At 56.8% G+C, this 15195-nt stretch overlaps 1 protein-coding gene across 2 annotated transcripts in view; it reads left to right on the forward strand.

The window, feature by feature from the left end:
- Positions 1-14278, forward strand: part of RASAL3 (RAS protein activator like 3) — a 54585-nt gene extending 40307 nt beyond the window's left edge. For both annotated transcript variants that reach the window (XM_048834269.2, XM_075121599.1), the window contains 6 exons: positions 4480-4580; positions 5799-6123; positions 6971-7093; positions 7579-7778; positions 9926-10001; positions 11003-14278. In XM_048834269.2, the coding sequence (XP_048690226.2) occupies positions 4480-4580; positions 5799-6123; positions 6971-7093; positions 7579-7778; positions 9926-10001; positions 11003-11146 (969 nt within the window). In that variant the 3' untranslated portion in view covers positions 11147-14278. The remainder of the gene's footprint in view (positions 1-4479; positions 4581-5798; positions 6124-6970; positions 7094-7578; positions 7779-9925; positions 10002-11002) is intronic.
- The last annotated feature ends 917 nt before the right edge of the window (positions 14279-15195 follow it).

A 15195-nucleotide genomic window follows, 5' to 3' on the forward strand; every position in this document is an offset into this window, starting at 1 on the left:
TTTAGTATTCATCTGTTTCCCATGCAGTAACTCTGTGGGTGATCTTTGCGTTGTGGCGTGTCGTGTAGCCTGGTATGTTTGCAAGAAATCAGTAGTGAAGGTTATCGACAATCGCCCTTCCAGTTTAGCCGTTTGCAAACTCTCTTTCAAACTTCTGTTAAACCGTTCGATTTCCCCATTGGCTTGAGGGTAATATAAGGATGACTTTCTGTGTAAAATGTTCCTCTCTGCTAGAAAAGTTTCAAACTCCAGGGAAGTAAATTGACTAACATTATCTGAAACCAGTTCTTTGGGGTTACCTTCCCTGCTAAAAACTGAAGAGAGGAACTTAATTACTGTAGCAGAAGAGATTTGTGATGTAAACGCTACCTCAGGCCATTTACTGAAATAGTCTATTAAGGTGATGGCATAACGGCAGTCACTTGGAGCAGTATCAAAGGGTCCTACAATGTCAATTGCCACTTTTTCCCATGCAGATTCAGGAAGAGGAACAGGCTGTAATGGAGGGGTACATGTCACTGCTGTCTTATCATGCATTTGGCAAGTGACACAGGATTTTATGAGTGCTTCAGTTTGAGAGTCCATCCCTGGCCACTAATACAGATTCCATAGTCGTCGTTTGGTTCTGACAATTCCTTGATGAGTATCGTGTGCCAGGTGTATGAGTTTTGGCTGTAATTCTTCTGGCACAAGTAGCGGGTGTGTACCTCATAGCACACAGCCATCAAGCAAAGAAAGTTCATCCTGAACTCTAAAATAAGGCAGCAAAACTGAGTCAAGGTTTTTAGGGTTACTGGGCCATCTCTTTGTCAGAAATTCCCATAGTTTTTGTTGAATTGGACACGCTGAACAAGCAGCTTGAAATTGTTCTCTTGTGACTGCAGTAAGAGTGCTTGTAATAAGTTCAACTACTACATCCTCATCCTCCTGTGGACCATCTGGTGAAGGCAAAGGCAGGCGAGAAAGGCCATCAGCTACCACATTTTGGTTTCCAGGCTTATATTCCAGCTCATAATTGAAAGAGAGTAGTCTTGCAGACCATCTAGCAAAACAATATCCTGTTCTTCCCTGTCCTTTTGTGGTGAGCAACGTCGTCAAAGGGCTGTGGTCCGTGCGCAACTTGAACGTGTGGCCCCACAGGTAAGTTCTCCATTTTTCAGTAGCCCAGACACAAGCACGTGCTTCTTTTTCGACTGTAGAATATTTCCTCTCAGCATTACTTAGTGTCCTTGAAGCAAATGCAACAGTCCTCTCTGTGTTGTCCTCATGAAGTTGTGTGAGGACAGCCCCAAGTCCATAATCAGAAGCATCAGTAGTTACAATTGTGGGCAAAGCAGGAGTGAATAGTGCAAGTACTGGACTATGTACAATCAAGTCTTTCACTGTTTCGAAACTAGCTTGTGCATCCGTTGTCCACACTAAGGTTGAACTTCCCCGTAGTAATTCTCGTAACGGTTCAATGACCGAAGCATAATTGGGAATGAATTTTGCATACCAGGAGGTAAGACCCAAGAAGGAACGTAAGGTTTGCAAATCTGGTGGAGGAGGAGCATTTGAAATTGCCAGGATATGATCTGGATCAGGTTTTAGTCCAGCCTGTGAAATTGTATGCCCCAGAAAGGAGAGTTCAGTTTGTCTAAATTTGCATTTGGACCTATTGAGCTTGAGGCCTGCTTTGCTGATGCAGTTTAGTACAGACTGCAGGTTATTGTCATGCTCCTCCAGTATTTCCAAACATGATAATATCATCCAGATAGCACTGAACTCCATGCTGATTCTTCAGAATCAATTAAATCATTTTTGGAAGGCACTTGGGGCAGATGCGAGACCGTATGGAACACGTTTAAAATGAAATAGTCCTTCGTGTAATAAATGCTGTGAGGTCTCTGCTATCTTCATGCAACATAATCTGGTCGTATGCAGTCTGCAAATCAAGAGTAGAAAACATCTTTGCTCCACGGAGTTCTGCAAATACTTCTTCTATGTGAGGAAGAGGATGGCTGTCAATCACAATAGCTTTATTTAGCTCCCTTAAGTCCACACAAAGGCAAATGCCTCCACCCTTCTTCTACATCACTACTATAGGTGAAACCCATTCCGAGGGGTTAATCTCTTCAATAATGTCCTTTTGAACAAGTTTTCTAAGTTCCTCTGAAACAGCTTCCCTGACTGAAAATGGTAAGCGCTGTAATTTCTGTCGTACAGGCATCACATTATTCTGCATTTTAACTTTATGCGGAAACCCATAAGCACAGCCGAGTTTCTCCTCAACCTGGTGTTGGGTCCCAGCTGAAACTGGTGTGTGTACCACAAGAGTGCTTTGCTGAGGAAGATCAATTCGTCCATTAACTACCCTGAGATTTAAAGCAGCCAATAAATCTCTGCCAAGGATAGGAGTGCCTTTGTGGACAATGTAGAACTCTGCAGTTATACAGCAATCACCAAAAGTAACTATTGCTGGCAGGCAGCCATGTACTGGAATATGGTTTTTCAAATAGCACACCAAGTGAAGATTGGGTTCAGTAAAAGGCACATCTTTAAAGTAATGCAAATAGATGGAATCAGGTAGTATAAATACTGCTGAGCCAGAGTCCAACATTAGCTGAACAGAGTGTGATTTGCCTAAGGGTATGACGGAAACGTTTACAGTGCACTTTATTTGTTCTGGAATATGTGCAGTAGTGATTTTGTCCACGCTCAGCACAGTAACATCTGGTATTGTAACTGCATGCACCTGTTGATTGAACTGGTTGCTGCGACATACTTTAGCAAAATGCCCAATCTTTTTGCAATGATTTCACTGAGCTACTTTTGCCGGACATCCTGTGTAGCTTGCAAGGTGTTGTGGGGATCCACAGTGAAAGCATACTTTTACTGTATTTTGAATTTGCTGATTTGGTGGTTTTCCATTAGTTTTCCTCTTGTAATTGTTTGTCTGCAGCGATAGTGAACTTTTCTGCAAAGGAGTCACAGCCTGGATTGTGCCTCCTGTATCCATGCTCATTATTTTGGCTTCAGCTGTAGCTGACTCAATCTGGGTAGCAATGGTTATTGCTTTTTCTAGTGTAAATTGTGGTTCTAGAAGTAAGCGTTCTCTTACACGAAGCATGGTTGTTTTCTCAATGACCTGGTCTCTAATCATCTCATCTGCCGTATTCCCAAAGTCACAAGTTACAATCAGACTCCTCAGGGAAGCAATATACTGCATTATAGTCTCCCTTGTTTTCTGCTCATGCTGGCAAAATCTGTAGCGATTAGCTACTACATTCACTTTTGGCACAAAAAAGTTCTTTAATGCAGTGAGTGCAATCTCATATTTATCGTCTGCAAGGGGAAAAGTGTGAAACATACATTGCCCTTCTGCTCCAAGGCAGTGGATTAGCAGAGAACGCTTTCTTACTTCAGATATCTCTGTAGCAGTGATTGCAAGTAGATAAGTCTCAGACATATGGATCCAGGCAGTAAAAGCAATTGGAGGCTCACCTGGGCCTTGCAAAAAGGGTGCAGGTGGGTTCAGAGGCAGAAGATCCATCCTTGTCACCAAAATGTTGTAGCAACCAGGCAAGGTACTAACAAACTTCAACTTTATTTTTAAAGTGGAAACCTCTTTACCAAGCTGCTGCTGCACCCTCAGTAGCTCTCACTCTGCCTCCTCAACTTCCCCCCATCCCCCGTTCCTGTTCCCTGTCTTTTCAGACTCCCAACAGCCAATGCTCCCAGCTCTAATACTTACAAGCAGCATCTAAACACCACACCATGCTGGTCAGAGCTGTGCTGAGCCAGTCCTAGCTGGGCATCACTCCTTGACCATGCCGGTCAGAGCCATGCTGAGCCGGTCCCAGCTGGGTGTCACCCCTTGGCCATGCCGGTCAGAGCCGTGCTGAGCTGGTCCCAGCGGGGCATCACCCCTTGGCCATGCCAGTCAGAGCTGTGCTGAGTTGGTCCCAGCTGGGCATCACCCCTTGCCGTGCCGGTCAGAGCTGCTCTGAATCAGTCCCAGCTGGGCATTGGCCCCTTGGCGTGCCAGTCAGAGCCATGCTGAACCGGTCCTTGCTGGGCATCGCCTCCTGGTCTTCCCGGTCAGAGCCGTGCTGAGCTGGTCCCAGCTGGGCATCGCCCCCTGGCCATGCCAGTCACAGCTGCACTGAGCCGGTCCCAGATAGGCATCGCCCCCTGGCCATGCCAGTCAGAGCTGCACTGAGCTGGTCCCAGATAGGCATCACCCCCTTGACGTGCCGGTCACAGCTGCACTGAGCCAGTCCCAGCTGTGCATCGCCCCCTGGCTGTGCCAGTCAGAGCTGCACTGAGCCAGTCCCAGCTGGGCATCGCCCCCTGCCTTTGCCGGTCAGAGCTGTGCTGAGCAGAGCTCCTCCAACAGACCTGGCAGGGCCAAGCTGGGTTTGTCTCACACGAGACTGAGGGACACTGCTGTTGGCAAACCCCTAGTGGTGAATTTTCTCCCTTTGTGTTTCCCGGCAGCGAACGAGGGAGCAGCTAGAGCCCCTGCCAACCATCCTCAATGCCATCAAAGAGGGGACGCCAGTGCCCGTCTCCATCAGACTTGGCCCCGGCATGGACAGGTACCTCCTCTCCCCATGAGCGGTGGTCCAGGCAGTGCAGGGCTCCATGGGCCTGGGGGGTTCTGTCGTTGACAGCAGCAGGAGCAGGACAGGGTTGTTGGAGCTGCCAGAAGGGCTTAGCATTGTGGGGTAATGTTGGGAGATGGGTCTTGGGAAATCCACTCCCTGCGAGATGTGCTCCAGAGTGGCCTGATCCTGCAAGTGGGGATCAGACAAGTGATGGTGCTCTGGCTCATGGGGGTGGGGCCTGGCCATCATAAGGCCCAGGGGAGGGTTTGAGCTTATGTGGGGTGCTAGGAGGCAGCTCAGGTGTCGGGCCTGGAGAGGGTTTGGGTCTGCAGTCTCAGGACCAAAGCTGGGCTGTGGCTTTGGGTTTCTGGGCCAGGTGGACAGGTAAGAAGGACAGCAGGGAGCGCAGACTCAGGCGACAGGCTGGGTTGGAGATTCAGGAGATGGCTCCAGTCCAGGGGTTTGCTTGAAGAGCTGGTGACAGGCCGGGTGTGAATTTGGGGTGAGTGTAGCTGGTAGACTGGCTCTAGTTCAGGCTGGGTTCAGGGGATGGCTCCGGTTCAGTTTGAGGTTTGGGCTTGGGTGATGGTTTGGGTTCAGGGAATGGTTCTGATTGCATTCGGCTGACGGTTCTGGTTCCAATTTGGGGAATGGTTCTGGTTCTGGTGATGACTCCAGTTCGGTTTGGGTGTCGTTGATGGTTTTTGCAAAGAGAAAAGGAGTACTAGTGGCACCTTAGAGACTAACCAATTTATTATCGGATGCATCCGATGAAGTGAGCTGTAGCTCACGAAAGCTCATGCTCAAATAAATTGGTTAGTCTCTAAGGTGCCACACGTCCTCCTTTTCTTTTTGCGAATACAGACTAACACCGCTGCTACTCTGAAACCTGTTGATGGTTTTGGTTCAGGTGAGGATTGCGGTTCTGGTTCGGTTTGGGGTTCAGGGGATAGTTCAGTTTGGGTTTGGGGGATGGTTCTGGTTCGGCTTGGGCGTCGGGATAGTTCTGGTTCTGGTTCAGGGATGGTTCCGGTTCTAGGTTCCGGTTCAGGGGATGGTTCTGCTTTGGATTGACGTTCAGGAGACAGTTCCGATTCTAGGTTCTGGTTCAGGGGATGGTTGTGAAATCTGGTCCAGGCTGTGGGCCCCGAGCAGCACAGTGCTCCAAGCTCTGTCCAGTGGTGCTCAGCCCCAACCGTTGTGTTTCAGCCCCAGTGAGAAGCCAGGTTTCCTGCCGCCGAGGGAGTTGAGCAAGCACAGCCCGCTGATCAAGAGCCACTCCATGACCAACATCCAGAAGGGCCGGGGGAAGGAGGACGAGCAGCACCTACAGCAGCTGCCCTCCTCCCCACTCCAGGCCTGGGAGAGGAAGAAGGTGCAGCGCACCCAGAGCGTGCCAGCCCAGAGCAAGGCAGGACGGAGGCTGCAGAAGCAGAGCAGCATGGAGCATCTGGTTGAGTCCCAGGGAGAAGAGAGTCATGATGGGAGCCCTCGCCCCTCTACCTCCCGCCCACGGGATGGCCGAGCCCACCCGGTAAGAGGGTCCGAGCCCACCCGGTAAGGGGGTCTGGGCAGCGCCCACCCAGTAAGGGGGTCCGAGCCCACCCGGTAAGCGGTACTGGGCAGCCCCCACCCCGGGGGGACAGCCGAGCCTGCCCAGTAAGGGGGTCCCAGCAGCCCCCACCCCAGGGGACCATTGAGCCCACCCGGTAAGGGGATCCAAGCCCACCTGGTAAGGGGGTCTGGGCAGCTCCCACTCCGGGGGATGGCCGAGCTCTCCCGATAAGGGGGTCCCAGCAGCCCCCAGTCTGGGGGACTGTTGAGCCCACCCGGTAAGGGGGTACAAGTCCACCTGGAAAGGGGATCCTGGCACCCAGCTGCCTGCACTTTCTCCAATCCATGCAGGCTGCTCAAGCTGCAAAGTGATCACTGCCAGAGCCACCCCCAAAGAGGCCGCGCTCTGCCTGATGCCTGCTGGGGACTGAGGACAGGGGGAATGGAGCTGAGCACACTCGCCCCTCGTGCCCCCCCCCACCCCCCCAGAGGCCAGCCACAGCTTGCTCTCCGGAGCACAAGGGCTGCCCTTCCTGGGGCACTGTCAGTGCCAGGGCCCCACCCCAGCCCCGGAGAGCCAGCACCGGAGCCCATTCTGTGCAGAGAGGGGCAGGGCAGGGCTGGGCCTGGAGCCATCATTGTCCCCATTCCCTTGCCACTGGGTAGGGTCTGGTGATGGGCTCCAGCGGGAATCACCAGTTGTTCCAGCCTATCTGGAGAGGAACCGGGAGGTATCTGGCCCCATGTCACTGATAGGCAGAGCCATGGCCTCCTGCCAGCCCGTGCTGCCCGCAGCGCCCTGAAGGGCTCTGTGCTTTGTGTTCTAGGGGCGATCCAATCTCCGCCAATCTGCCTCGCTGCCCCGGAAATCCACGGTGCCCTGGCAGCGCCATGCTGAGGAAGCGGGCAAGGTGCAGACTGAGCTGTACGCCATGCGGCCGCTGGAGAAGGTAACACTCTGCACCCCCAGGCAATACAGGCTCCAGAATAGGCTCCAGAGCAGTTCAAGTATAGGGCCATGCCAGGGTCCCTCTCCCCACCTCAATGCCCAGTCTCTGCCAGGGTGCTGGTGCATCACTGCTACCCACCCCGGCCCACAGAACCAGCCTCCATGCTTGCAATGGGGAGGGCAGTGCCATCCCCCCAACCTCACCACATTAGCCTGGTAGGGGGCGGTGAATGCGTCACCATCCTTTCCTCAGCCCTATGGCCTCCAGGCCAGGATCCTAGAGCGCCTCACACACACAACCAGGAGTCCTGACTCCCAGCCCCCACGGCTCTAACCACTAGGCCCCTCTCCTGCTGCCAGCCTGTGCTGGACTCTCCGCCTTTGTGCAGCTGGGTAAGGAGCTCAGGTGGCAGAGCGGTGCCCACTCTGTGCCAGCAGAGTGCTGCATGCCCCATAATGAGCTGACCTTGTCTTGGGCTCCCCTAGCATGGGAAGCAAATTGAGGAGCTGAGGAAGGAGCTGGTGGAAGCCAAGAAGAAGCAGAGGCTCTTTGAGAGCCAGCTGGAAATGCTGGTCACCCAGAACCAGACACTGCTGGAGGAGCAGGCCAAGAGCCAGGGGCAGGAGGAGAGACTCCAGAGGCAGCTGGAGCAGCTGGAAACCCACCTGGCAAACCTCAGCACCAGGTAAGGGAGCCCGTCGGGGAGAAAGGAAGTGCAGTGGCACCATGGCCCTGCTGAGCCTCTGGGTGACGCTGGGTGCTGGCTCAGCAGAGAGCCCTGGGTGCCCCTCCGTGGCCCAGGCATATGCTGGGCAGCCAGGCCGCGAGGAGAGCAGAGTGAATCTCCACGCACTGCACTAGCTTCTAGTGGGTCCCCAGGAGCAGCTCAGGCCCCTCCCTAGCTTGGGTCCTGGCTGATTCAGGACGGGCTGGGCACTTGCTGATGGCTCTCAGGGGACTCTGGAACATGCTGCCCAGGTGGGTCTGGCCGAGCCGAGGGCCATGGCAGCTGGCCCACATGTTCCCACCAGGGCGGGGCTAGCTCTCTCCTGATGCTGACAGTGGCCGGGAAGGGGCAGGATGGCTGTCACCTGCCCCAGGATGGTTGCTCCCGCCCCTGCACAATTCGGGGCGGGTTCTGGAGCTGTCAGGGCCCTCGGACACTCTGATTCCATTTGGTGCAGTGAGGTGGGGGGAGGTGCCCCATGATGGAATGGGGGCAGGTTACCAGGGGATATAGGGAGGTACCCCAGGAACAGTGCGGAGTGAGGTGGGGTGAGGTTTTCCAGGAGCAGGATTTCCACCACCCAGGGGCGGTGTGTTCAGGTGCTCGGGGGTATGGCAGGACGAGGTGGCCATGGGCAGGATGACGAGGTGCCCATGGGTGGGGCAGTGAGGTGCTCAGGGGTGTGGCAGGGGGAGGTGCCCAGGGGCAAGACCGTAATGGGTCAGTGGGCGGGGCAGTGAGGTGCTTGGGGCCAGGACAGGGGAGGTGCATGGGGCAGGGCAGGGTGAGGGGGCCAGGGGTAGATTCACACAGGTGTGGCAGTGAGGTGCCTAGGGGTGGGGTGGTGAGGTGCCCAGGGGCAGGGTGGGGTGAGGAAGTGTCCGGGTATGGGGCAGTGAGGTGTCCAAGGGCGGGGCAGTGAGGTTCCCGGGGGAAGGGCAATGAGGTGCCAGGGGGTGGGGCGGTGAGGTGCCCGGAGACAGGGTGGGGCAATGCGGTGCCTGGGGGTGGGGCAGTGAGGTCCCCCGGAGTGGTGAGGTGCCCTGGGGTTGGGCAATGAGGTGCTTGGGGCCATGGTAGGGGGAGGGGGCAGGGCGGTGAGGTGTCCAGAGGCGGTCAGGTGCCCGGGGATGTGGTGGTTGGGGGGCAGGTCAGTGGGAGGTGCCGGGGGCAGGGCAGTGAGGTGTCCAGAGGGGGTGAGGTGCCTGGGGGCAGGGTTGGGTGATGAGGTGCCCGGGGGTGGGGCAATGAGGTGCTTTGGGGCAGGGCAGAGAGAGGTGCCGGGGGCAGGGCGGTGAGGTATCAAGGTGGTGAGGTGCCCAGGGGCAGGGTGATTGGGTGCTTGGGGGCAGGGCAGTGGGAGGTGCCCAAGAGCAAGGCAGGGGGAGGTTCTGGGGGGCAGGGCAGTGAGGTGCCCAGGGTAGGGCGATGAGGTGTCCGAGGGTAGGGCGATGAGGTGTTTGGGGGCAGGGCAAGGGGAGGTGCCAGAAGGCAGGGCAGTGAGGTGCCCGGCGGTGGCCCGATTAGCTGCTTAGAGGCAGGGCAAGGTACAGTGAGGTGTCCAGGGGTGGTGAGGTGCCCAGGGTGGGGAGTTTCCTGGGGGCGGGGCAGTGAGGTGTCATGGGGCGGGGAGGTGCCAGGTGCTGGGGCAGGGAGGTGCCCGGGGTGGGGAAGTTCCTGGGGGCAGGGCAGTGAGGTGTCATGGGGCGGGGAGGTGCCAGGTGCTGGGGCAGTGAGGTGCCCGGGGCGGGGAGGTTCCTGCGGGCGGGGCAATGAGGTGTCATGGGGCGGGGAGGTGCCAGGTGCTGGGGCAGTGAGGTGCCCGGGGTGGGGAGGTTCCCGGGGGTGGGGCATTGAGGTGTCATGGGGCGGGGAGGTGCGAGGTGCTGGGGCAGTGAGGTGCTCAGGGCGGGGAGGTTCCTGGGGGTGGGGCAGTGAGGTGTCATGGGGCGGGGAGGTGCCAGGTGCTGGGGCAGTGAGGTGCCCGGGGCGGGGAGGTTCCCGGGGATGGGGCAGTGAGGTGTCCAGGGGCGGTGAAGTGCGTGTGGCCAGGGCAGAGGGAGGTGCCCAGTGCTGCGGGCTCATTGACACCCTCCCTCCTGCAGGGTGGCGGCGGCAGAGGGTGGCCGGAGGAAGGACCAGGAGAAGCTGAAGGCCAGCGAGGAGAGGGCTAAGCGTCTGGTAAGGTCCACAGCCCCCTGGGGCTGACGAGCCCAGCAGCTCCGCCCCATTGGTCTATCAGGGAGTAACCGAGGGGATTCTGGGAGCCACTATGCACAATGTATTATGGGGCACGCTGGATCCCAGCTCCAGCCTGTGCAGCCCCATTGCTTTCACTGCGTGGGGAGGAGGAGGGGAGGCAGGGGGAGTTAGCCCCAAGAGTGTGTGATGTCCATCCCCCCGCTCCCAGTCAGACAGGGCCCAAGGCTGCCCATGGGTGACCCTCAGCACCTGAGCTCCTCCTACACCCACAGTAAGTCAGACAAGAGGAACCAGTGTCCTCCACCCTTATGGCCAATCCCTGCTCAGCGCTCAGAGAGCAGGAAAATACCTAGAGCCATTGAGCTGGGAGGGCAGATATTAGTGGGGTGAAGTAGTCCTTGCTGTGCCCACCAGCCCCCACTTCTCTACCAGCGTTGGGAATAGAACCCAGGAGTCCTGACTCCCAGCACCTCCACTCTGACCCACCTGATACTCTTTTCAGAGTAGCAGCCGTGTTAGTCTGTATCCGCAAAAAGAACAGGACTTGTGGCACCTTAGAGACTAAAAATTTATTTGAGCCCACAAAAGCTTATGCTCAAATAAATTTGTTAGTCTCTAAGGTGCCTCAAGTCCTCCTGTTCTTTTTGCTGATACTCTTTGTCTCCTAGACCTCATGGGAGTGGGGTAAGTCCGGCCACAGCTCCTGCAGGGCAGAGTGGAAGGATGGCTAAGAAGGCAGCACTAAAGGGGATAGGGGAGGTTGGGGTGGGTCCCTTAGGGCAGTCTCTCCTGGGGTGGAGTGTGGAAGACCCTGGGAATGAAGGGAGCTGCCCCAGACCTTGCCCAGGAGTGGAGGGCGATGGTGCTAGATGCCTTTGGCATCAGAGCCCTGTGCAGTGTGGGGTGTGCTGCTGGCTTTGGGCACCTGGCTAGGGGAGCAGGGCAGCAGGCTGGGGTGACTGAGCCCTTTGTCCCTGTAGGAGCGCCGCCTGTCGGCCCTGGAGCGGGAACACGCTGAGCTGCTCTGTGCCATCAGCCAGCGCCGGGGACTCCAGGACAAGCCACCCAACTCAATGCTGAGGCCAGGGCCACAGGACGGGGCCGAGGACTGGCAGGAGGTTTAGCCAGCTTGGTGGGCCCAGACGGCCAGCCCCGGGCCCTGCGTGGGACGCACCCCGCCCCAGCAGCTGCCATCCACTTCGGACACCCTGCCAGCCAGACCTTATCTCTAGAAATTTGTCACAGACCCGAGCCCAGCAGCCCTTTCCTGCTACGAATCCAGCCCAGGAGGGTCCTGAGTCTGCCAGGGATGTTGTTCCAGATAATGGAGCCCCAAGGAGCTGCCGTCTGCCTCTGTGAATCCCCTGCAGCTCTCCACTCCCCAGGAGGGTGGAGAGTGATTGGATTTGTGAGAGGCCCATTCAGTCCCTCTCTCAGCCCGGCTGGGGTTCCCCTCCCTAACCCTGCATCCAAAGGTCACTGTCCCTGGGTGCTTCCTTCTGAACCCACCCCCCACACTCCTGATTCCTTGCTGCCCCCTCCATCATTCCCATGCTGCCATCCCAGCAGTGGAACATTGCCCCAACATGCCCAGGCTTCCCTGGGGCTCTGGCTGCTGCGTAGCACCAGCTGCCCAGGGCCACTGCCCAGTGACTGCTGGCAAGCCCAGCCCTGGGCCAGGGGGCTGAGTAGAAGGGATGCCCCCGGACCAGTATTCAGGCCTCATTTGGCTTTTGGGGGATTTGGGGCTGGGCTGTCACAGCGAGCTTGTCTCCAGGTCCATGCTTGGCCACGACTCCCTGCAGAGCCAGAAATGCAGCAGCTGTTTTGTCAAAACCTTCCTCATCTCTGAGGGTCCCCTGCAGCCTGGCAGTAAACATGGTGTCTTTGTGACGAGCATGTGGGTCGGAGCCTGGGGCACTCGTCGCATGGGACCAGACAGGCCAAAGCCCACGGGTTCAGAGGGAACCACGGCAGGCACCAAGCGCCGAGAGCCTCTTGCCACAGGGCCGTGTTTCAGAAAAGCCCAGCTCCTATTGAGAACAATGGAGAACCTCCGAGCCCCGCTGTCCATGCATACACACATACACACGTGCACAAGCACAGGAACAACACACATTCATGGGTGCGCACACTCATGGCACAACCTGTGCGCACACATGTGCGGCTCACATTGTTCTCAGCGGGTGCTGCTGGGGGCCAAGCACTTCTGCAAGTCTCTCCCTGCGCCCCAGGGTGCTCGCACAGACACCTTCCAAGGCATGCAGGGCTGAGGCCCCGTCACAGCTGGCACCCAGTGTGTGGGCAGTGCACACCTGGGAGTGTTCACACTGGTGCTCTTTGTCGGTAAAACTTGTGTCGTTCGGGGTGGGAGAGTGTTTTTTTCACACCCCCTGAAAGACAAAAGTTTTACTGATGAAAGTCCTGTGTAGACAAAAACCTTAGAGTGGAAACCATGCCGTCCCCGAGCTACAGATGGCTTCTGTTCCCATGACAGTGCAGCAATGCACGGAGCCAGCTCGCCCCTCAGCCCCTAGGAGCCAGCCTGTCTGCAGAGGCTGGCCTGTGCATTTGCAGTGGGATGATAGTCAGGGTCTTGGGGTGACTCCTGCTGCAGCCTGTCACCCCGCTGTTTCCTAGCATCTGTAGGAGTTGCCTTCCTGAGGACAGGTGCATTCCCATCCTGGAGGGGCCCCTGCCGGGGCTTGTGGCTGCAGGGAGGGGAAGCCGCAGCATGGAGCCAGGTGGGGGAAGGAGGGGTGAGCAGTTGGGAGGGAGGATCTAAGCCGGAGGGAGCCTGTCCCCACTGCTCTGAAGGCAAGTGACGTGGACCCAGCTTAGTAGTGTAGATCAGGGCTCACTACCATTCGCTTCAACAGGAGCTAGGTGCCTGCATCACACTGAGGAGCTGGGCCTAGATGCTTCTGGGCTTTTGGATTAACAGAGGGAGCTGGAGCAGCACCACTTAGGGACACCGCCCCCCACAGGATTCAGTTCGGCTGCTGTGACACCAACACAAACTCTTGTGAGATCGCAGCAGCTGTCTCCTTGCAGGGAAGGGCCGTGGCACAACAGATGTGACAACACCCCCCACCACCCCCCCAGGCTATGTTGGGTGAGTAACGCCAACCCAGCATGGATCCTGAGGAAAGGGACCCAGGAATCTGAGATTCTGGTCTGGCCCCATCACCCAGGGATCCAGGCCCCTCTGGGGCAGGGCAGGGCTGGCATCCCTGGTGCACAGAGTGGGGCCATCCTTCCTCTCTGTCTCTCCTACCTGCCAGGTCCTACCCCAAATGCCAGCTGAGTAGAGCCAAGTCCCTGGTGGTTCAGAGTAGGGGAGCCCCTGCAGGGAGCTAAGCAGGGTGGGTGGGGATGATGCAGAGACCTGCAGCCCCAGGATGCCCAGCTGGCTGGATTCCAGGAGAGTCTCTGACAGGCAGAGTTTCACTTAGCCCTGAACATTGTAATGAGAAGCTGGGGCCCGCACTGCTCCCGCAGCCTGGAAGGGCTCAGCCAGAGCATCTCCCAGTAAATGGCAGAACGAGAATGAAGCCTGGCAGTGAGCTTCATTGTCCAGACCAGCAACCAGAGGGAGGCTGCCCACCTCCACAGGCCAGGCAGGTTGCCTGGGAGCAGCGAGCACTGCAATCTCCAGACACTGGCTCCCCTGTCCTACTCTCAGGGAGGTCGCAGCTGTGAAGAAACAGACAAAGGGCTCCTCCTGTGCTCTTCCTACATGGCGCCCACCATCCAGCAGCCCTGGTGTCCTTGTGCCAGCATGTCCATGCTGCGGCGGGAGGTCTGCAGGCATATTTCCATTCGAATGCCCCTAGCTCTGACCTGCCTGCACTTCCTAGTCTTGGGCCAAGATTTTCCCAAGTGCCTTGTGGGGCTGGCTAGCTCCCCCACTCGGGTCCTGGAAGGGCTTTGGTTTTCAGTGGGCCGGTGCTCACCTCTGGACTCAGGCAGCATCCGCTGGAGCAGCCGGACTGGCCAAGCATGTCAGCCATTGGGGGTGTGCCCAGAGGGAGGATATTTTGTTTTACAGTGTGAGCCTGGAGGATGAGAAGCATGGGAGTAGGGGGAACACCTTGCAGGCATCCCTCTCCCTGCAACCTTGGGCCTGATCCAGCCCCACATGGGGGCAGGGGTTGATCTGTGGCTGGAAAGAGGCCTTTGCTTCTCAGCGCTAACCTGGGGACTTCCCGGGCTGGGTTCCAGCCGTCTAATAAACCTGACTCTGTTTGAAAACATTGCCTGATGTTGCTGCACATCCTTGCCAGGGTGGGCAAGTCTCTGGACTGGCGTCTTTCTCAGCTGGAAGCACCGGATGGAGCTCCTGGGGTGAAGCAGGAGGACTGGAGCCCAGGGGCTCAGTCTCGGAGGCAGGGAGGCCACGTGGGCTAACGTGAAGGAAGAGCAGGACCCCTTGGGGGTCTGGCCCACAGAAGTGTTCCTCCAAGGGATTATTTAAAAGCTGGGACGTAGCACAGATCTGAATGTGGAACCCCAGGCAGGCTGGCTGGTTCCTGTGAAAGGCCCTGAGCTAGGGCCTGCAGGAAGCCAAATGTTTCAGGGGAACCAGCATGGGGCCAGAGCAGGGAAAGACTCCAAGGTAGCCCAGGGAACAGGCCCCCTGGATGAGCTGAAGAGAAGCTCTGAAGGGCAGAAGAATCTTTTTGTTTGTTGAGATTTTTAATTGGACTTTGGTTCCCCCAGGAGGGGTTAAGTTTGTTGGCAATCTGGAGGAGGGTTGAGCCATGGCTGCCACCACTGATCTGTGTGGGGCAAGCCAAGGAGACCCACCTCAGGGAAGGAAGCTGAGGCAGGAAGGGCCAGCGGCACCATGTTTGCACAGAAGGGGGTGCTATGGGTTGGCTGTGCCCTATGACACACACATGCACATCCATGGAGAGATTCCTCCCTCCAGAGAGAGGCTCCGTCTCATCTCTTCCCCATGGATCCCTACCTGTCTTCTGGGAGAAGGGTGCTCTCAGCCCCCATAGTTTCCCTGTCACCTCACTATAATTATTATCCATGCCCTGCTATGTTCACAGCACACACACACACACACACACATAGAGAAATGAGACAAAAACATAAAGTACTGTGTGCCTGGAAGGCTGTGCTGTGACATAACTTTATTTCATAGACTCCAGCACGATATCAC

Source organism: Caretta caretta, chromosome 20 (genome assembly GCF_965140235.1).
Source record: "Caretta caretta isolate rCarCar2 chromosome 20, rCarCar1.hap1, whole genome shotgun sequence".
Lineage (NCBI taxonomy): Eukaryota > Metazoa > Chordata > Testudines > Cheloniidae > Caretta > Caretta caretta.